The 20,064-nt window shown below is 42.1% G+C and overlaps 4 protein-coding genes across 5 annotated transcripts; 2 read left to right on the forward strand and 2 right to left on the reverse strand.

Moving 5' to 3' along the window:
* Window positions 1–219: 219 nt before the first annotated feature.
* Window positions 220–19,971, reverse strand: grsm (granny smith). Of its 2 annotated transcripts, XM_017180861.3 has the most exons (7): window positions 19,792–19,971; window positions 19,446–19,640; window positions 10,325–11,328; window positions 10,102–10,258; window positions 8,127–8,303; window positions 533–643; window positions 220–449 (listed from the first exon to the last, which is right to left on the reverse strand). In XM_017180861.3, exons 1-7 carry the CDS (start codon window positions 19,882–19,884, stop codon window positions 318–320), a joined length of 1,869 nt encoding a protein of 622 aa, XP_017036350.1. In that variant the 5' UTR covers window positions 19,885–19,971; the 3' UTR covers window positions 220–317. The 2 variants fall into 2 exon arrangements, with proteins under 2 accessions (XP_017036350.1, XP_017036352.1); XM_017180863.3 differs by lacking the exons at window positions 19,446–19,640; window positions 19,792–19,971 and adding an exon at window positions 12,356–12,515.
* On the forward strand, window positions 12,877–14,143 carry Spc25. The gene is made up of 3 exons (XM_017180865.3): window positions 12,877–13,111; window positions 13,170–13,383; window positions 13,663–14,143. Exons 1-3 carry the CDS (start codon window positions 12,976–12,978, stop codon window positions 13,988–13,990), a joined length of 678 nt encoding a protein of 225 aa, XP_017036354.1. The 5' UTR covers window positions 12,877–12,975; the 3' UTR covers window positions 13,991–14,143.
* Window positions 14,994–17,543, forward strand: Cyp304a1 (Probable cytochrome P450 304a1). The gene is made up of 4 exons (XM_017180864.2): window positions 14,994–15,111; window positions 15,171–15,422; window positions 16,048–16,904; window positions 16,962–17,543. The coding sequence occupies exons 1-4, from the start codon at window positions 15,018–15,020 to the stop codon at window positions 17,289–17,291; spliced, it is 1,533 nt and encodes a 510-aa protein (XP_017036353.1). The 5' UTR covers window positions 14,994–15,017; the 3' UTR covers window positions 17,292–17,543.
* On the reverse strand, window positions 17,528–18,432 carry LOC108084591 (uncharacterized). Its single transcript, XM_017180866.3, has 2 exons — window positions 18,245–18,432; window positions 17,528–18,177 (listed from the first exon to the last, which is right to left on the reverse strand). Exons 1-2 carry the CDS (start codon window positions 18,292–18,294, stop codon window positions 17,601–17,603), a joined length of 627 nt encoding a protein of 208 aa, XP_017036355.1. The 5' UTR covers window positions 18,295–18,432; the 3' UTR covers window positions 17,528–17,600.
* Window positions 19,972–20,064: the final 93 nt, after the last annotated feature.

The raw sequence follows: 20,064 nt of genomic DNA on the forward strand, positions 1-20,064 counted from the left end.
GCAGCGGCAATAGCAGCACCAGTGGAAGCCAGAGTGTCGCTTAATTGAACAGCCAAAGGATGAAATAAAAGACAACGGCACAGCGGACACATGGACACGAGGGAGGAGGAGGTGTGTTAACTACTCCAACTGAAAATTATATTAGCACCGAAACCCCATAAATTTAAGCGGGCGTAGATTTAATCCAGTTATTAATGTAAAAATATACTGCAAAGACAATTCCATTCATGACTTCGTGACTTTTCTTGTATTTAATTTTATAAAAATAGGGTTTTTTAGGCCTAAAAGCACTTGGTAGCGGCAGAGCTGATTGCGAGCTAATCGCGGCACAGACGCTTGGAAGGCGGCTCCTCCTCGGCCGGTGCGATACTCTGCAACAGCTTCGACTCGCTGTGAGCTCCGAACAGCGTCAGAAGCAGGGCCACGCCATAGCCGGTGGCACGTTCACCCTGAAAGAGAGCAAAAGCAAAAATCACATTAAATTCAAATAAAACAACTACAGCGGATTTCAAGTCCGAACCGAATCACTTACGCAATGGACGGGCGTGGCCATGTCTACGTGCACCCAAACCCCTGGGTAGTCGAATCCAAGATGGGCGGCAATGAAAAGGCCGGCGCAGGAGGACTGCGCGTTTTGTCGATCCTGCAAGCGGAAGGGAAATCTCAGTTAGACATGGTGACATATTCCCTCGGATGTGGGTATTCCTTTATGGGAACATCCCTATCTTAAGTGTTTGTGTGTGTGTGTGTGTGTGTGTGTGGTTGTGGTAGTGGGGGGTATGTTGTGTATGGAGCATGCAACAAGCAAAACTTGGCGTCGCTTTATTAAAAAAGCGTCCTGCGGTGCAGCGCAACAAGAAAATATATTTATAGAGATAGATGAACATACACGAGGGCAGTTTGAAAAGAAGCCATTGTAGCTTTGTTCGTTTTATATTTTTAAATAAAAATAATGAAAAAGCTATAGTGAAATGTAATAGTATTAAGGAAACAAATAAATATATAATTAAAATGTATTCTGCTTAAATACCCGGTACCCAACTGAATAAAATTTATTGGTTTAGCTTGTAATAGAGATGTAAAATATATATATATAAATATATATTTATACTGTATGTTAGACACGAAAGTCGATATTTAAATCAGCATTTCAACTTTGCGATATATGCAGGATAAATCGATAGAATTTTAGCGTTAAATTCGATATTTTTCGATATTTAAAATTGATGTTTTGTCATAATGGCATAAACAATAGATAATAAAGTTAAAAAGAAAACTTGTCATATGTTTTTTAATCAATTTTCTTAGTGCAAAGGTTGGGGCTAACCGAGTTTTAGTATTCATAATAATACAAAATACAAATTACGAACAATATAAGTAGACTTTGGCATCATCTAGTAAAATGCAAAAATCTTCTGAATAAATATTTTAAATCATTAAATTTAGTTTTAAAGGGAGAAAAGGGGCTTTCAATTGAGTACATTTTATAAAATTTCCCACTGACTCCCTGATTGACCAAGTCGTTTCGTAGTGCACCTCGGAAGTGGCAAGTCTGGGTGTGCTAATGCCTAAATTATATGCCATGCACTGGCAGCTGCGTAACGGAAGCAGTCGCTCTACTAACTTGGGCGGAGATTGCAGCGCTTAAATGCCAAACATAAAGTACACTTTCCACACACACACACTCGCCAAATAAAGGAGGAACCCGACGCACACACTCTGCTGACAGTTGGCCAAAAAATGGAGTTAACTGGCAGACTTCACCAGCAGGGGCTGCGGAATACAGCGGACATAGCACACGAGCGAGCGGACGGGACGACGAGCAGTGAAAATTACATGACAACGCGCTAGGTTCCCTCTCAAGATGAAAATCACGCAGACATGGACACACACACACACACACACATGCTGTCAGGAGACGTGCAAACATCGTCCTTCCAGCGGCGGAAGTCAAAAGTCCATTGAAGCACACAGCCGAGCATCAGACTTGAAGAATGAAAACTGAAGACCGCTGCTCCTACAGCACACAGAGCAAAAACAGATTTATTCTCTGATGATGTTTAACTAATGTTCTAAAAATTTAATATTTGTTAAATATTAATAACTTTTTAGACACTGAAATCAGGATCTACAATTGATTTAGACTTTAGGAAATATGTAGATAATATGCTTTAAATAACTTAAAATATTTTCCATGTGTAACCAATGTTCCTGTGCTGGTTCCTGTGGCTGCTGGTGAAACTCCATTTCATGTCCTAACACTGCACAGCTAGTGCTTTCGGCGGTTTTGCAGCTAATAACCCGCTTTTGTTATGAAACTTGCGGCTGTCGGTGCCAACAAGCCCGTTATGGCGTATATGAACATATGAATAAAGTTCCTTAACCAGGAACAGGCTCTTTGAATTTGATTTGTAAGATATATTAATATAGATGCGTCGAGAGCTTTTCATATTAAAAATTTTACCGCTTTGTACCAATACAAATTACTATATAATTTTAAGATATTCTTTAAAAAATAGTAAGCTTTAATGTTAACAAAACAAGTCAAACCTACATCAATAAATTCTGTAAGTTTTCCCCAGAATCGGAATCTAAAAATGAAAAGTCCACAAGGTCTCGTTGTAACTGTGGCGCTAATTAAATGTTTAACATTGCCGAGTCTGATCAGAGCCCTCACGCACATGCTCAACCCAATGTTGGACGGGCGACGAATAGGATCGAATCGAATCGAATTGAATCGCATGGAATTGAAACGGGCTTTCATCAATAATGGCCAGCATTTGTCAACATAATGTCATTAACATTGATTGCATTAGGGGCCCCGGCACTGATTGTGTGTATGTTCCTATGATGTGTGCGTATATCCCTCCCTCGGCCTTTTGTAAATAACGAAGCTACATAACCTTCATCGGGCCCACGCTCCACTTAGTCCTAGTCCAAATCTCCCCCCGAGTTTGACAATGGGTCGCCGCCGACTAATTGCGGTTTGGAACGTGACCGTGCGAAAACCACCCCACGTCACATAGTCCCCGTCGTTTGCCCAGACCAACACTATCCTTATCCGCATCCGCCTCCTCATCCGCTTTCGCGTGCAACATCATCAGCAATCGGCGATGATGCGATTCATTTGCGATTAACTTGAAATTAGCCAGCCGGCGTCATTGTCTTACGTTTAAGCTGCGGTTAGTGAAATTCAATCTGTGATAAACGCATATACTATGTAACTCCCGATTACATTGGTGACTGATTCCCGCCCCAGAGCCATCAACTGGTTGCGAGTATCAATTACGCATTCATTCAATAAGCGAAACGAGCCCGGGAAAGGATTTGCCATCGATGCTGCTGCTGCAGTCATTGAATCGTTTCGCTGAAGGCAACTGCAATTTTTATTCAATTTTCGCAGTGTCACAGCCAGAAGAGCGCTTAAAAAACTTTATGCCCGCCGGGGCAAAGCGCGCAAAAAAAATGTATACTATAAAGATATAACCAAAAGAGTGGCGCCAGCAAAGGAAAAGCAAAATATTAGAGAGCATTCAAAGAGAACGCTATGTAGTGAGTGGGCTTACTCAGCTTATTTTCACTTGATTTTTGAAGATAAATTAAATTCATTTGAATATATATTTATAATATAATTAAAAATATTTAATTTTTGAATTTTTATTAAAAATTTCAAGGGTGTCTTTCACATATCCGAAACCTTTATAATTTTAGTTGTTCGTCTCGTTTTCCGGCATATTTTTATTATTTTTAAATTGATATATTGAAGCATCACTGACGGCGCCAAAAGATGAACGGAAACCGGGACATAACAAGCGGAAAGATTTGTGTTAACAAAGTCACCATTGCCATGGCCAGAGCCGCCCCTTCAAGTAGGCAACGGAAATGGGGAATCATTTCGCAAATTACGTGACTCCGCCGCCCGCTCTTTTAACCGAGAACCCAAGTCTCTCTGCATCCCTCTCTCGCTCCCTGGTGAAATCTGCATTTAAACCACTGAGCTTGGGCATTATTTATAAACTGCTGTGGCTTGGCTTTAATCAAAAAACTTAACCCCGACGACTAAGCATGACCGCAACAACAATAACAACAAGACGAGCACAAAGGCAAAAGCAAAATTTCCGGCGCCTGGAGGTCGTGCCGTAAAAAACTTTTGCCACATAAAAAGTTCAATTTAATTCATTAAACCGCGTAAAAAGTCGCCGTGCAATTGAATTTAAAATGTCGACGCCCAATAAAAATGAACCCGCGTTTTTGGAGCCGAAACAAAAAACAATTACGCATACGCCGCGTGTGCTGGCTGGCTGCAACACGTTGCCGAGACACTGCGGACGGAGGAGGAATGGGTTTATCTAAAATTCATGCTCCCTCCTCGGCGGCCTTTTTACGATTTAGCATAAAAATCAATTACCAACAATGGGAAAATTTCACAGTCATAAAACGACGAGTAACTTTCGACTTAGATTCCTTGGCGGCGTCGCCGGGAAAATTGAGAAACAATTGGAAATGTTTAAGCAAATTTTATTGTCCCGCCGCCGTGTTGCTTATGTTTTACTTATGACACAGTACACCGCCTCCTCGCCGCCCCCCACCCGATGCTAAATAGACACGAAAGCCACAGACAGAAGGACTGGCCAGGGACGGTTGAATGAATCAATGGGCGGATTTCTGGTGGTGGTTTCTAGGTCGGACACAGTCAGTCTCGCGGTCATAAAGTTGCCGAAATTTGGGATAATATTATTTTTTACTTTCTTCACTTTTTTGTTTGCCTCCCCCTGCTTAGTGGCTTGGAAGAGGGAATTTTACTTCGTCGCTTTTAAAAAGCCAACGGCCTAAAGGTTAAAGGCAAAGCGGCAAGTAATTCCCAGAATATTGTAATTTAATGAGCAGTTGCTTCGGCACTTGATGCTGAACACATTCCTATCATGCCGTCATTCGATATTTTTATTTTTCCATTTTAACATTACTTTTACAGACTAAAAAGATTGGGTATGAAGAGGGAGAATTTAGGAAATACTACGTTTTTGTTGCATTTTTAAACTATATTTTCGAGTTTTTAAACCGGAATTCTCTTTGTAGACTATAAAAAATCCCAACCACCAACAGACTCTTATCTAAATGGCAATTCAAAAGCACTAACCCTAGTAACCTTTGATTTTCTGCATTTGAAGCCCAAAAGCAACATTGCTAATTATCGGCTTTAATGGCTTCGCTTGATTCGCAAACTCGCAGCGTGTAATCGAAAGCGAGGACATGGCAAATAGCACCGCACGCTGGGGGATCACAACTCAAAAGCGGCGGTCTAACAAATGGGAATCGCTTATTTTGGTGGCCAAATGGATAGATGGATGGATGGGGGAGAACGTCACCTGGCCATCACCAGCTGCACGGATTCGTGCCAAAATGAGCTGAATGAAGAGCCGCAGAACGAAAGCCAAAGCCAGCGGCCAACAAAGAGCCCTGGCGACCGCTAACAACACTCATAATCCCTCCATTTAGTGGCAAACTAGGGGAAAAGACCCACCGAAAGGCACCAAGAAAAAAGCGAGGCAACCGGGTGCCAAAAAAAAAAGAGAAAACCCAACCGCTTGCTCATGTAATTTAAACGCAGCGCGTGGGAATTTGCCTCAAAGCCAGGCCCCAGAAAGGGCCACAAAAAATGCGACGCTGATGGGCGATGGGTGTGATGGGTGGGCAGGTATTTCACCTTTTTCGCATTTAACGTTGAATGCATTTGGAATTTAAAACACTTTATCACAGACACCATTGACAAAGTGCGCGGCGCTGTCACATCAACTGCAGCAGGGGCATGAAGGGGTTAAGAGGGGAGTGATGTTTGTGGCACGGGCAACCTGCACTGGTGTGATATTTTGACTTGATTCCACTTTTTTTTACGAATAGAGAGTGAGGAACTGACGAAAAATCAAACAAACAAAATGCAGGCAGCTAGCAAAAAGTACACTAGCAAAATTATTACTAATTTTTATGATGAAACTACTCGCTTTCTATAATAGCAAAGGCAGGCTTCACTCTCTTAAGACTGTTTACTAGTGTCTTAATTATAATATTTATATTTTCTTCTTAAGGTTGTATTGAGGCAACAATAATTGTAATTAAAATATTTCTTACAGAAGAATTATAAGGTTCTTTTAGATGTTCAACCTTAAATATTTTAAAAATATAAATATTAAACAATTTCTAAAACTATTTAAGTTTTTAAATTTATAAAATACCCATAAATTTCCCTTTGTGTAGTTATCGAAAGGGGCCGGGTGGGCGGCTGACGATTGGCAGGTAGCCAAAATTGCCACGCCACTTGACCTGCCTGCCCTGCATCTCTACGCACAGCCAGACCCAGACTTGCCCATCCAGCGATCCACCACCAGCAATTCCTGGTAACCTCTCGCCCTGCGCCCACGGCGTGACAATGATGAATGACCATTGATCCGAAGCGCTTGCGACGTACAATAAGGTAACTCGATTTGGTTGGCTGTTGTGGCAGGAACTGGAACTGGAACCGAGAGGTAGCCCCAGGCACCGACGCACCTCGCTCCGATGGCCAGCGCCCAAAGATGGGTTTATGGCTCGCCGGGCCCCCACCCCATCCGCATCCCAATCCTCTGGCCTTTCTAATGGCTGCAAAAGTGGCTGCTGGCGTAGATTGAACGCCAAAGTTTTTGATACATGCGAGTGCTACATGGGTCGGAGGGCAAGGTGTGTGTGTGGTGTGTGTGTGGCATAAATCAGAGTAATACTAATCAATCTTTAAACCAAACATGACGTTCATCATTTTTCCGCAACGGTGCGGTCGAGTGTAAGTAAGACAAAAGAACAACATTGAGTGCAAGCGATAAAGTTAATTAAAAATGTGTGTAAAATTTTCTCTAGAGTGCAAAAGAAGCCAAAAAGAAAAAAGCTGGCAAATGTGGGAAGAAAACGAAAATGAATTGAAAACAAATGAATAAAGTTACACTGAAACTTGATTAAAACTTTCTCAAAGTCATCCGGTCGGTCGGTGTCTTTCCTCTCTTCATATAGTATCTCTGCGGGAGCCCGAAAAAAGTTCCGCTCGGGTGTCTTCGATAATGCATAAATTAAGCTACTTGGGAATTGATTTCGGGAAAACCTCTGTTAATCTAGGAAATGCCAAACGAAAGCAGCTCCAAAGAGCAGAGCAAGTGACGAGGATGAGATGGCAGACGCAGATAGTTCGATTTAACCGAAATTGTTCGAAATTGATAGACATACAACTTTTAAACTAACTGCGAAAGTCCTGATTTTTTCATGGTGTCTTTCATGTCAGACAACTACTTTTGGATTTGCTCATAATTACAACTCCTGATGGATAGCTGCTACAGAAATTACAAAAATATTTTCACTTGGAATTTTAAACTATAAAGATATTCTTATATTCGGCCTAACCCTTATGGTCTATCGGTTCCGCTCCCAAGACTAAACTAAATGGTTCTAAATGGTTCTAAAATAATCATTATAAGCGTTATATAAATCACGCTGGATATCTCAGGGACCAATAAATATTTTTTTTAATTTTAAAAACTGATTTTCAAGCGCAGGAACACTATTGCAACGATCGTTTTGTAAAAATAAACGTATTGAAATTGCACTACCTCAAATGTAAACCGTGTTCTTTGCACTTTTAGCTTGGGATATCTAAAAAAAAAAAACCTGAAATATAAATATTTTTGAAGAAGGATTCGAATTCAACGCACTAAAAACTTTCGCAAAAGTATATTTCGGTTCTCGATTCGATTTTGATGTTAAAATATAAAATGTTAGTCAATTAGATAGACTAAAACCCCCTCTTATAAATACATTCGTAGTTCATTATTTATATAAAGTGTGGGAAGTGAAACTAGTCTAGAACTGTTTCTAAGTGTAAAGGCATGTGAATTTTTAGCAAACTCATAAAACAAATAATAAACTGTATCCACATTTAATTGAATATTTTTCACATTTCGTAAAAGCATACCCCCACAAGGCATTAAATTAAAATTAACAAAATTCCAGTGCCCTGTTCATTTCATATTTTTTTGCAAGTGCGTTGATGTTTATGTAATGGATCACCACTATTTTACTACTTTGCTTTATTGGTGAAAGAGAGTACTTACTGCGACCGAGTTTTTCATATCAGCAATGGCCGATGCAAACTCCGAAAAATGCAGCTCGGGGCAGTAAGGGATCGGTGCCAACAAATCACCGGATTTGCGTCCAGCCTGCACAGACTTTGCCTCCCACGACTCGGAGTTGGACAATATTGCTCCATGATACTTTCCAGTAGCGATTCCCTGAAAACAACAAACGAAAAAAAAGTAAAAGATAGTGGGATGTGAGAAATCGCAAATGAAATATTCAATGGCCCCGGGCCCGGGAGATATATATTTAAGAACGGTGGTGCCTCGCACCCTCCGGGGAGGGTTTGATAGAAAACAAGCAACAATCAACAAAATGCCAGCAATAAAACTGAACAGCAACTAACAATGTTTGAGGGGGCAGTGTGGATTGTGTGGGGGAAAGGTGTTGAGCAGCGGAGGCTCCACGAAAATTGCGAGCTTCCGACGCGACCGGCAATAAAAAGGTGCAAGGTTATTTAGCACAAGCAACAACCAAACAACAGGCGGCGGCAAGGACTACGTGGCGCGTGTTACACTGCAGCTGGACAAATGAAGGTAGCACCATCAGCGGCAGCAACAAAACGTAGTAACTGGAGCAACAAGACCAGCACCAGCGGCAAATGCACTTGGATAAAAACGAGTCAAAGTCACTTAACCTAAGAAACTTTTTATAAAAAAAAAATGGAATGAGGAATTGGTTGCATCCTGAATCTACAACCCCTATTCCTCTTGATAGACACTTTACTAATTATCCAATTTTAACTGCAATTATTTATTTCAAGTGTAACAGTGGCTGCCACACACAGCTGAAAACAACAGCACAAAAGGTGTAACAAGCAGAGGAACATAAAATGTAAAGGCGAAAAAGTGTTGGCTGCCTGCTTTTTGTTGCTGCTGCTGCTGCTCCTGTTGCAGTGGCAGTGGCAGTTGCGCCAATGTTGGCAATTAATATTATTGCATCTCCCGTCTAGGTGTGTGTATGTATGTCTGTGTGGGTCTGGGTGTAATGAAATTAAGCACAACAAGCGCCAAAAACGGAATTCTAAACAAAATGGCAACAAAATGTTGAAAACCGTACAAAATGTGTATAAGTGTGAAGGGAAGGAAGTGTGGCCCGTTTTTAGGCTTTGGCCGGGGCTTGGCGCGTCCAAGGAATTCCCGACCGAACAATGCAAATTTCGAGGAGCGAGAGAAGGTTGCTGTAACAGAGGCCCCTGACCAGTTTCGATTTATTTCCCATCGAACCACAAATAACGTAAATTGGCATCATATTTTAAGCAAATTGCAGTCAAGATTTATGGTAATTGTGCGCCATCGCAGCAGCCACTCTCGCTGGCTCTGTCTCTCTCCTTTGCAGCAGTAGTGCCACCCTCGACCCACTGCAACAACCCAGCGACGACCACAAAGCGACGACGAATCCTTTGCCGTTGTTGGTCTACCAATCCTGCCGCTACTACAGCTATTCCTCCAAGTTGCCGGCGAAAAACCAAATTTGCAATTTATTTTTCCAATTAACCTCGTGACTTTTATAAAGCGTGGCATAAATTCTCGCATAACAAGCCAGCTCGCATAGCCAAGTACATACATCCAAGGCCACCCAGCCCACCTGGCCACAACCCTCAACCCTGCTTGGGAAAAGTGTAAAGATTTCGAAACCGAAATTACCTTGGACGCAGGGAAAATAAATTTGGAACTGCATTAGTGGCGGAAATGTGCATTCAATCTGCACAAAGATTAACCTTCAAGCGGTTTTAAGGGATTGCGAATATGAAATGGTAAAAAGATTGCGGATTTTTGGGAAAAAAAGCTCCAAGGGTGTATTTAAAAGGTAGAGTAAGTTCCTATAAAAGTCTGAAGCAACAGGTTTATGATTTAGGGATATTATAATATTGAAAAGTAAATAAGAATCAACAGACTGGGCGTTACGAGTTCATTGAGATGATATTTACTAAAAGCAAAAAATTCAACTCACCTGGGCGCCCGTAAGCGTGGCCATGTCGAGGATTATATTGGCCTTAAGGTCCCTACTGGCGAAAGCAACGCCATCGGCCAGGACGAGGCGGCCCTCGGCGTCAGTATTGTTAATCTCCACCGTGCGACCTGAATACAAGGTGTGGATGTCATCGGGTCTGCGAATAGAATAAGATTAATCTTTATAATAATGTTTAGAGAAGTCAGATACAATCCATACACACCTAGTTGCATTGGGACCCACGGAGTTCTCCGCCAGACAGAAGACGGCATGAAGGTTTTCCTTGAAACCACACTTAACGGCTGCGTAAAAGGCACCCAGTATAGCTGCCGCTCCTCCGCAATCGCGTTTCATTCCGGGCATGCCAGTCTTGCTCTTGATGCTCAGGCCGCCAGTATCATAGACAATGCCCTTGCCGACAAGAGCTATGGTTTCCTGGGCACGCTTGGGCAGGTGAGAAAGCACAACGAGGGCCGGCGGCACAGCCGCAGCCTTGCCCACGCCGTAAATGCCACCAAAGCCGCGCTCGCGCAGCTCTTCGCCGCGTATCACTTGAGGCTTTATGCCCAACTCGCAGCCGAGCTCCTCGACAGCCTGGACAAAATGATCGACATTCATTTCGTTGCAGGGCATATCAACGATACGTGCGGTCGTGCGGATGCCCTGGGCCGTCACATTGAGGCACTCAATTTCGTCTTGGGTCAGAGGTTCAGTCTCCACGCCGCCCTCTTTGTTGATCAGGATGAACTCAACGTTCACGATATTCCTGCTGGTATCATTGCTTCCATCCCCGCCGCCAGTTGTCTGTCCATTGCCAGTCTTGCGAGAGTACAGGGGAAAGGCACGGACAACAGCACAAGCGCTGGCGAACAGATTCTCGCGTTCGCAAACAAGGACTACGCTTTCTTCGGAAACATTCAGCACGTGATTCTTCACCAGCCGGGTTACAGCGTGAGCCCGGGAATCCGTATTATGCCGGGAAGCCTTCAACGGCAGGGCGGCCAAGGTGGCCAAGTCCAGGTAAAGCGAAACCTTATCCGTGGGCGCCGGATGAAGGCTGGCGACGGCATTCAAGAATGTTTCCTCGGTCACCCGCTGGTTGAGCTTGTTGGCCAAGTCATTGAATTTCAACAGATTGAGGTGGCGCAGCTGGCCAATGATCAGCACGGGATGCACCTGGGGATCAGTGGATCCCAAGGAGGCGTTAAACTTCAGGTCCGTGGCCATCTGGAAGAGAAGTCAGAGTCGAATGAGCAAAGATCTAGCGCGGAATGCCAAGTTAAGCCAAATCTCAGCGATAAGCCACTGTCCCCTACAGTATTTATATCTTATCAATGCTAATCTCGGGTTTACCCTGCCATGTGTTGTGGCCCAGTTGCTTATCAGTCGACGACTTTGCACTACAATTGATGCACTCACTCATTCCATAAATCACGAGAGCACAGAGCGTGGTGATAATGAAATGTTTGGGTGTGGTACATACAAAAATATGTATTTATTTTGTAAACTGTATGCTTAATTATAATGGGGTAGACACTTAAACAAACATATATATAGTTATTATTGAAATAGCTCAAATTTGTTATCATAGGTAAAGAACAATAATAATTGGGGTTCTAAGAACAGAGAAACATACTAGAGAGAAGGCTTTCCATAAATATCAGCAGACTTATTCACTAATCATTTGTATTATTAAAATTCAATTTTTAATTAACTAAACATACAGTTTATGTATTTATGTTGAAATCGTTAATTTAGTTCCTCCTATAATTGCTTTCTTTTTAAAAATTATTATTATAATTTTCTTTTTAGTGTAGAAAACGGAATGCTTCCACTAGTAAACAAGTTTATTTACTTTATTTTTTTACAAGACTCGTGAGCTTCCAATGAATTCCACTGAAAGATGGTAAATCAAAGCTAGTTATTGTATGCCATTCCCGTTATATTGCAGCAACAAAATAGCAACAATTTTGGGGCAATAAATAAACGCCGCGACGGCATGACCTTGAATTTCGCGAACCAAGAACAACAAGTGGGTCGTTGACCGATTTGCGGGGGAGGAGAGGGGGGTATTTCTTGGATTTTCAAAGATTGCACGCATTTTATGGAACAAACGACACGAACGATAGCTATACAGTAAAGAATTATGCAAATGTTGGCTCTATTTTTAGACTCTTTGTTCCTTTTTTATTCATTTGGAAAATAGGAGGAAAACCTAAATTCGCAACTTTGCACATTTGTCTACTTGTCTCACCTTTCCAAAGCGGCTGCTGCTATAGGTGCGAGCGAGAAGGTGTCGTAATGCCGGGGCGCCTAACAGCAAGCGCATTAGGTGATTTTGAACAGTACTTCTTTAATTTCTGCTATAAATGCGTTTTTTTTTGCTGATTTGACTTGCAAAATTTTTTGGTTGCCGGCTCCCAGTGTTGTCAGTATAGCTATTTTCCCGCTAAATCTGGCGGATTTCAAAAGCTCAAAGAACTAGCAAACAGTGTTGCCAATACTTCAAGGCATAAAAAGTAACTCTAGCTTTGAAAAAATCTAGAAACAATCTGAAAATAAGATTAAATTGCTTGTAAAAAAGCTATTATTCGAGCTAGCCGCTAGTTTACAATTTATTCCGCATTTTGCTTTTGAAAACCGCCTGATTTAGCGGGGAAAAAGCTAAATTGGCAACGCGACCCGTCCCGGATGGAAAGTCTGGCAACGCTGATCTAGATATACTATCGATGCCAACACCTATTCCTGACGATCTGGCAGCACCACTAACTGGAAGTGTCATCGCTAGTTGGAAACAAACAAACAAATGCCTGGAAAACTAAGGCGGTGAATTTTTAAATTAAACCCGAAAAACCACAAAAACTCAGCTAAACTATGACCCAAAAGGATATTAATGTGGTGCTATTAAACTACCACAACCGATTACAGCGTATGTACGACAAACAAAACAGCATGGAGCTCCGGGAGAGAAGATTGACCAAGGAAGTCTCCAAAATCCAAGACAACTTCAGTGAGTTGGAATAACCTACATAGCTTGTCGCATTTTATTAATGAATTAATTTAATTAGTGGCGATCAAAGAGGCTTGCATGGAGCAGCAGCGAGACTGCAAGGTGCAAAAGGTACTTCGGCAGCGTCGCCACGAGATGGAGGAGCGAGTCGCGTTCGAGAAGCTGCTGGCCGAGGAGCTGGAGGACACCAGACAGCGGAACCTGTCCATGAGCGAACAGCTGAAGCAGCAGAGGTCGCAGAAAAGGCAGATCAGCAACGAGCTCATGGATTGGTAAGCTTATACCGAGTTTATTTGCATCCAAGAGAGGATAATGGGGTTTCTCATGCTTGAGAACTATGAAACTTGTTCCATTTTGTTCCTAAATTTCCAATTGTTCTACAAAAACCTCTATAAATGTTACCTTAAGAAACAAACCTATATTACCCTGTTCCAAATGTGCACAATAATTATCTAAAGCCCCAATTATGATGATACACTTTCCCCCATTATGTATGTTCTATATATGACTTAATTAACGACACATGTTCTCCTTTGTTTATATTTTTATAGCATTCACACGCTGAAAGAGACAACGGGCATATATTTAAAGCAAGAAGCTTTGCCGGCACGTGTGCAAGGTGTCGTTGCACGCACGGGCACTAATTGCGATCAGTGGATACCATTCGATCTGGGGGCCACAGATACCGAGGGATTTGAGTCCCTGTTCCAAACGCTTCAGAATGCAAATGTTGACGTTGAGAAGTGGCGACAGCTCGTCTCGTTGGCAGCGGATTTCTCGACCACCGAGTCGAGGTCATCTACCACACCGCGCAAGGACGACGCCAAGTGCATTCCCATAATAGAGATCGATCTCACCTCGCCACCAAATCAAGTCTAACTTCCGGCCTGTACTATCAGCCCCTTACGCTGCCATCGGAACTGTACATCAAATTTAAATAGTTGAGGTCAGAATAATAGCTCTAATATGTATAACCACTATTAAAAATAAGGAACTATTAAAACTGTATTAAACTGTAACTAATCAACAAAACGCTGAGTTTACTTTTAAAATTTTTGATTCATAGATTTGAACTCTTTCTTCACAGAATTGGAGATATCTCCAAAGTCTCCACTATGTAAAATTTGGAGATATCGTCGTTGGCTCATACAAAACGAGTTTTCATATAGACGACACATAATTTAAGCGTTTGTATTTTGAGATCAAAAACTTATTTTTTTTATCCGTACACTGATGGACATTAAAAATAAATATTTTTAATATTTTGTAAACCTACTGACAATTAAAAAAAATTTTATTTTTGATATATTGACTCCAGTTGATTGATTGATTTTTAAATGATAAAAAATAATAACACTTGCAAAACAAGAACTTGAATACTTACAGGTAATTAACAGCTGTGGATAAATAACTAGAATATTTACCTTGTTTTCAAAAAAGATTTCTGGAGTAATATTAATATTTAATAATAATAAAGAAAATAAACAGGAGAACAATTCATGTTTCTATATGCTATGACTCTAAGCTTTGGGTTAACTCTTAGTTTAAAACTAATTTTAGCTTTAAATAAATTGAAAAAATAAATTCTAAAAAGTGAAAATAAAAAAGGGACCAGTCATAACATATTTCTTGGATTTTGGGTTTTGACCGCGACTGTCAATGAAATCTCAACAAGAAAAAAAAACGAAATGCGAGACAAAGTGCCTCAGTTAGTAGACCGTCCGACCGACCGATCGGCCGACCGGCTAACCGATGCGATTCAAGTATAACCACCGATCCATATAGATTGGCGTTGTTTAATTGCTATTGTCCGGCGAAAGTGTGAGTGACTTATCATCGCACAGAGACCGCTACAAAAACGCAGCTGCACGGCGGAGAAGCAAACAGTCGGTGGACGGACTTCAAAATGATCACGGAACTTCTCCTGGCGCTCTGCACTGCGGCGTTCCTCTGCCTGGCATATCGCTATGCCTGGTATCGACCCAACGGCTTTCCACCGGGTTCGTCATCGTCTCGTCACCCCTCGAGGATCTGCAGGACCTAATTGGATTATTCACAGGTCCGCCGCGGATACCCCTATTCGGGAGCTACCTCTTCATGTTGATGATCAACTTCAAGTACCTGCACAAGGCAGCTCTGACCCTCAGTCGGTGGTACAAGTCCGATATAATCGGGCTGCACGTAGGAACCTTCCAGGTGGCCGTCGTCCACAGTGCCGAGGGAGTACGCGAGGTCCTCAACAACAAGGCATTTGACGGACGCCCGGGCATCTTTGTGGCCGCCATGCGTGATCCCGGCGACGACATACGAGGTGAGATCAAAGTGCCTGTCCATTTAAAGCTTCGTGGCTAATAATGGGGTCAATCGCAAATTAATTGTGGCGAACAAAACACTCATTATCACTTGATAAGACAACAAGGCACACTTTCATTTAGGCTACTGCGTCTGAAGAATCAATTAAATCGGCTTCAAGCACTGTGCTTGTGATAAGGTTTTGTTTGATGGGGAGAAAAGAAACCGTAAAAGATTGAAAGGATATATAAAATATAATTAATGCTTATATAATAAGGTTTTATCCTTTAGCTTTTTTTAATATCTCAATCAGTTCTGTCTACTGAAACATGTATTCCCATTTCCCATGCTAATATTCGATCATCACAATGCAAGTACTACCCACTAATATTTATTTTCATGCATAATTCACATCAAGGTATTTAGTAAATAATATGTAATCCACGAAAAACAAACCAGAGCGTTAAAGTGACTATAAATCAAGAGTCCACAGATAAGAATTGTGTCATAAGTTTCGCTTTCATTTGTCTAAAAATAATTAATGTTTAAGATGAGATAAGGCTGGCAGTAAGCAGCTTTCTTTTGACCGATAATAAAAACTATTTACTTTTAAATAAATATTTAATATTTATATTTCCACTTAGGCATATTCTTCCAGGAAGGACCTTTGTGGAAGGAGCAGCGCCGCTTTATCCTGCGCTACCTCCGTGACTTTGGATTCGGTCGACGCTTCGAGCAACTGGAGCTGGTCATCCAGGAGCAGCTGACCGATATGCTCGACCTAATCCGCAACGGGCCAAAGCACCGACACGAGCTCCAGATGGTCAAGCCCGGAGGCTACCGGGTGCTTCTGCCCCTGCTCTTCAATCCCTTTTCGGCGAACTGCCACTTCCATATCGTGTATAATGAGTGCCAGAGTCGGGAGGAGATGGCTCGCCTGGTGGAGCTCTGCCAGGTGGGCATGCAGTTCCAACGGAACGCAGACGACTACGGACGGATGATAAGCATCATGCCCTGGATACGGCACATCTGGCCCGAGTGGAGTGGCTACCGGGTGCTCAATGAGTCCAATGTGTTTGTCCACAAGTTCTTTGCAGACTTTGTGGACCGAGCTCTGGATACCTACGAGGAAGGTGTGGAGCGTCATTTCATGGACGTGTATATTGCCGAGATGCGCCGCTCTCCAGGGTACGGTTTCAATCGGGAACAGTTTATCATGGGCCTGGTGGACTTCTCCTTTCCTGCCTTTACCGCCGTCGGAGTGCAGCTTTCGCTGCTTGTCCAATATCTCATGCTGTATCCGAAGGTGCTGCAGCGGATGCAGCGTGAGATAGACGAGGTGGTGGGTTGCGGACGCCTGCCCACTCTGGAGGATCGAAAGAACCTGCCCTTTACAGAGGCCACCGTACGCGAGGGCCTGCGCATCGAGACTCTGGTGCCCTCCGATGTGCCACACAAGGCGCTTGAAGACACAGAGCTGCTGGGTTACCGGATTCCCAAGGTACGTACTCTGCTTTTTTTATAAGGAGAACCTTTACATTTCGAGATATTCCCCTAGGACACCATTGTCGTGCCCAGTCTTTATGCTTTCCATTCGGATGCTCGCGTTTGGTCGGATCCGGAGCAGTTCCGACCCGAGCGATTCCTGGATGCGGAGGGCAAGCTTAGCCTGAAGCTGGATGTCTCGCTGCCATTCGGAGCTGGAAAGCGGCTCTGCGCCGGCGAGACCTTCGCCCGGAACATGCTCTTCCTGATGACGGCAACCATGTGCCAGCACTTTGACTTTGTGCTGGCACCTGGCGATAAGCTTCCCGACCTGTCCCAGAACCTCAACGGACTGATTATCTCGCCGCCTGATTTCTGGGTGCAGCTGCAGGATCGCCATTGAACTGAACCCGACTTGTAGTTGGGTTGATTGACTTTAAAACTAAACAAGTTCGTAGATTTAAGAACTTATTTTTATTTCTAAGAAATCTTAATTCCCCCAAAGGTATTCATTAAATTACTTCTGATTTAAGCTTGTCCTAATCCTTCAATTTCCTGAATTATGCCAAGATATCCCTTTAAGATAATCCCTTGAAAAAGCTGATCACGTCAAAAACAAACTAAACACGACATTAATAGTTGCTGCTTCTAAAAACTCTGTTTTTGTATTGGAACGACGAAAGAGTACTTGTGTGTAAAACTGCTCTTGGAATTAGGCGTCACGATCGACATCCCAGTTGGCTTCCATGAACTGCTGCGAGATCTGCGAGATCTGCGACAAGGGCTCATCATCGTCATCATCCTCATCATCACCCACCCACCCACCACCCTCGTCTTCATCCTCCATCTCCTCCTCGCCCTCATTGCGGCGCCATGGTGGAATAGGATTGGGATGTAGTTCAGAGTCCTCCTCAAGGAGATCCAGCTCGGATGCGGCCGAAGCGGAACTGGCCAGCGGAGACACGGCACGTGAAAACTGAAACAAATCCCACTCTGGCATATAGTCATCCCACTCCAGCATACCATCTTCAACGGTCGATGTCGATGTGTCCAGTGTCTCGGGCTGCATTACCGAAGCAGCGCGACACTTCCTGCGCAGCTCCACCAATTCGCCAACGATGACGACCTGCTTCTCGGCGATCTTGGTAACCAGCCGCTTCAGTCTCTGGATCGTGGCCTCGGACTCGGTCAGCTTCTCTTTCAGCTGGGAATTTTCGGCACGACAGGTGGTCAAGTCTAGCGAGGCGCATAGGGCGATCTTGGTGCTATCCGACTCGGCGGATTTGGTGCTGAATGCGAACCAAGAACGAAATATTCAGTGCTTGCAACTACTTGAGGTACACGGCTTAAACTTACATGGACAGAACAAGGGAGTCCCTGGCATGGGCTGGGGTAATGTGCGACATTTTGAGACTTAAAATTTTTCCCGAAATACAATTGATTAGTTGTCTCAAAAATAGACCGACTTGACTCAGATATTCTTTCGAATTTCTCCGAGAAACACAAACACTGACTTTAATAGCTCCGATTTGAAAGAGAGCCAGTGGTATTATGAATCGAACAAATGCTTAAGACACTAATTCAAAGGCGACTATGATCTGGCTAGGGGACCTTTGAAAGACTTCATAGGCAACTAGGATCGCTCACCAATAGCATTTTACCCTTAAAAATGTGGGGACAATAGAAAATTATTCTTGAAATATTGTATTTATGGTGACTTGCCCAAATTTGTTGGTACCTTGCCGTAAATTCATGGAAACTTCTTTTTTATTATTCCAGACAAATTTTCTTATTTTTAAGGCGATTTTGTTTTATGCGCATTTTTTTCACTGTACCTAAATCGCTATGTTATACATTGCAAATGCCTTTAATCTACTGATAACCCATTTAAAGAGTAAACCAAAAAAAAATATATATATATATATATAAGCAAATAATCAACGAAAACAAAGGTGGGCGAACTCATTAACTTTCGGCTCGCAAAGACCAACAAAAATCAGCCGATTTCGTCTATATTTCTTTTGATAATTGATAATTCGAGCACCAAACTCTGATTAGGCAACTAAAGAAATGCAAAATTTGTAAACGACTGCAAAATACCATGCAATTTATAGATCCTATAATAGTAGATGCAAAAATATATGAAGAAACTTATTGTTTGTCGAATTTTGTTTTGCATAGTTGATTTTATTCAGATTTTTTCTTGTTTTCCATGTTGATCAACAAAAAATGATAATTAAGATACATGTAGATTCTTAAAATCAAGCAATAAAAACCAACATATTGTGGCCAAAAATATGTTTATAATATCTGGCAATTAATCTATAATGTAAAATATAAGTTCTTTCCAACTTTAAACTCAACTTTAATTAATTAAATTATGGCAGCAGTTTTCTGGCACAAAAATTCGCTGACTCGCAGAACAGGACCATTGAAAACCTAATTGTACTTAGAAACCATTTTTTCAGACATTCCGAGTTATTTATCAATAAGGTTGCTCATCATTCTGAGCCTGATGTAAATTCATATCAATTCCTGTAAATTTTGGATAACTTACCCCTATTCTCCTGACTAAATCCTTAGCTTGGAAACTTTTTATGCTCAATGAGCTTCTTCGCTTTCGCTGGGTACGGGATCTTCGACAATCAGAGTCTATTTCGGACTTGCATTTTCGCGGGCAGGAACGCTTGGGTTTCCGAAGTTTTCGCCTCAGGCGGGAGTATCTTAAATTCGCCTTGCTTGAATTTAAAGACTGAGGGTATAGGGAGTTTTATCAGAAAAAATTTTGCAAAATGAATTCAAGCAATTAACTCGGGTTTTTACTACAAATTATTCCGAATGAAAAATTTCTGAAGCTCGAGATCTTAAGATCTTGGTTAACAGATTTTTGGTTATATTCATACCTTTGGCCGACATAATTTCTTTCCGGCTTTTGTTAATTTGACTGAGATAAAAGTATTCTCACTGTGGCTCTGGCTTTTATCAATGGAATACATTTCTTACACAATTAATTTTTTAGGTATTGAATTCTAAGATTTTTTATACAGAAATACGTGTACCAACTGATGCGAAACAATAAAAAGTAATGGCTTTCCCCAAAGAAATATGAATCAAAGCCTGCTAGTATTCCTTAATATTAAAAAAAAATTCAATAAATGTTGGGACACTTTGTAATC

The sequence above is a fragment of the Drosophila kikkawai genome, chromosome 3R (assembly GCF_030179895.1).
Source record: "Drosophila kikkawai strain 14028-0561.14 chromosome 3R, DkikHiC1v2, whole genome shotgun sequence".
Taxonomy (NCBI): domain Eukaryota; kingdom Metazoa; phylum Arthropoda; class Insecta; order Diptera; family Drosophilidae; genus Drosophila; species Drosophila kikkawai.

What these genes read in the sequence shown, in the direction of transcription:
- Spc25 (XM_017180865.3), top strand. Translation starts at nt 12,976, where the DNA reads ATGACCCAAAAGGATATTAATGTGGTGCTATTAAACTACCACAACCGA. An exon ending in CAAAATCCAAGACAACTTCA is followed by an intron (nt 13,112 to 13,169) that starts GTGAGTTGGAAT and finishes TAATTTAATTAG; the next exon opens with TGGCGATCAAAGAGGCTTGC. An exon ending in AGCAACGAGCTCATGGATTG is followed by an intron (nt 13,384 to 13,662) that starts GTAAGCTTATAC and finishes ATATTTTTATAG; the next exon opens with CATTCACACGCTGAAAGAGA.
- Cyp304a1 (XM_017180864.2), top strand. Translation starts at nt 15,018, where the DNA reads ATGATCACGGAACTTCTCCTGGCGCTCTGCACTGCGGCGTTCCTCTGC. An exon ending in TCCCGGCGACGACATACGAG is followed by an intron (nt 15,423 to 16,047) that starts GTGAGATCAAAG and finishes ATTTCCACTTAG; the next exon opens with GCATATTCTTCCAGGAAGGA. An exon ending in TGGGTTACCGGATTCCCAAG is followed by an intron (nt 16,905 to 16,961) that starts GTACGTACTCTG and finishes ATATTCCCCTAG; the next exon opens with GACACCATTGTCGTGCCCAG.
- LOC108084591 (XM_017180866.3), bottom strand. Translation starts at nt 18,294, where the DNA reads ATGTCGCACATTACCCCAGCCCATGCCAGGGACTCCCTTGTTCTGTCC. An exon ending in GACTCCCTTGTTCTGTCCAT is followed by an intron (nt 18,178 to 18,244) that starts GTAAGTTTAAGC and finishes GTTCGCATTCAG; the next exon opens with CACCAAATCCGCCGAGTCGG.
- grsm (XM_017180861.3), bottom strand. Translation starts at nt 19,884, where the DNA reads ATGTATTCCATTGATAAAAGCCAGAGCCACAGTGAGAATACTTTTATC. An exon ending in AGAAATTATGTCGGCCAAAG is followed by an intron (nt 19,641 to 19,791) that starts GTATGAATATAA and finishes CTATACCCTCAG; the next exon opens with TCTTTAAATTCAAGCAAGGC. An exon ending in TGGCCACGCCCGTCCATTGC is followed by an intron (nt 450 to 532) that starts GTAAGTGATTCG and finishes GCTCTCTTTCAG; the next exon opens with GGTGAACGTGCCACCGGCTA.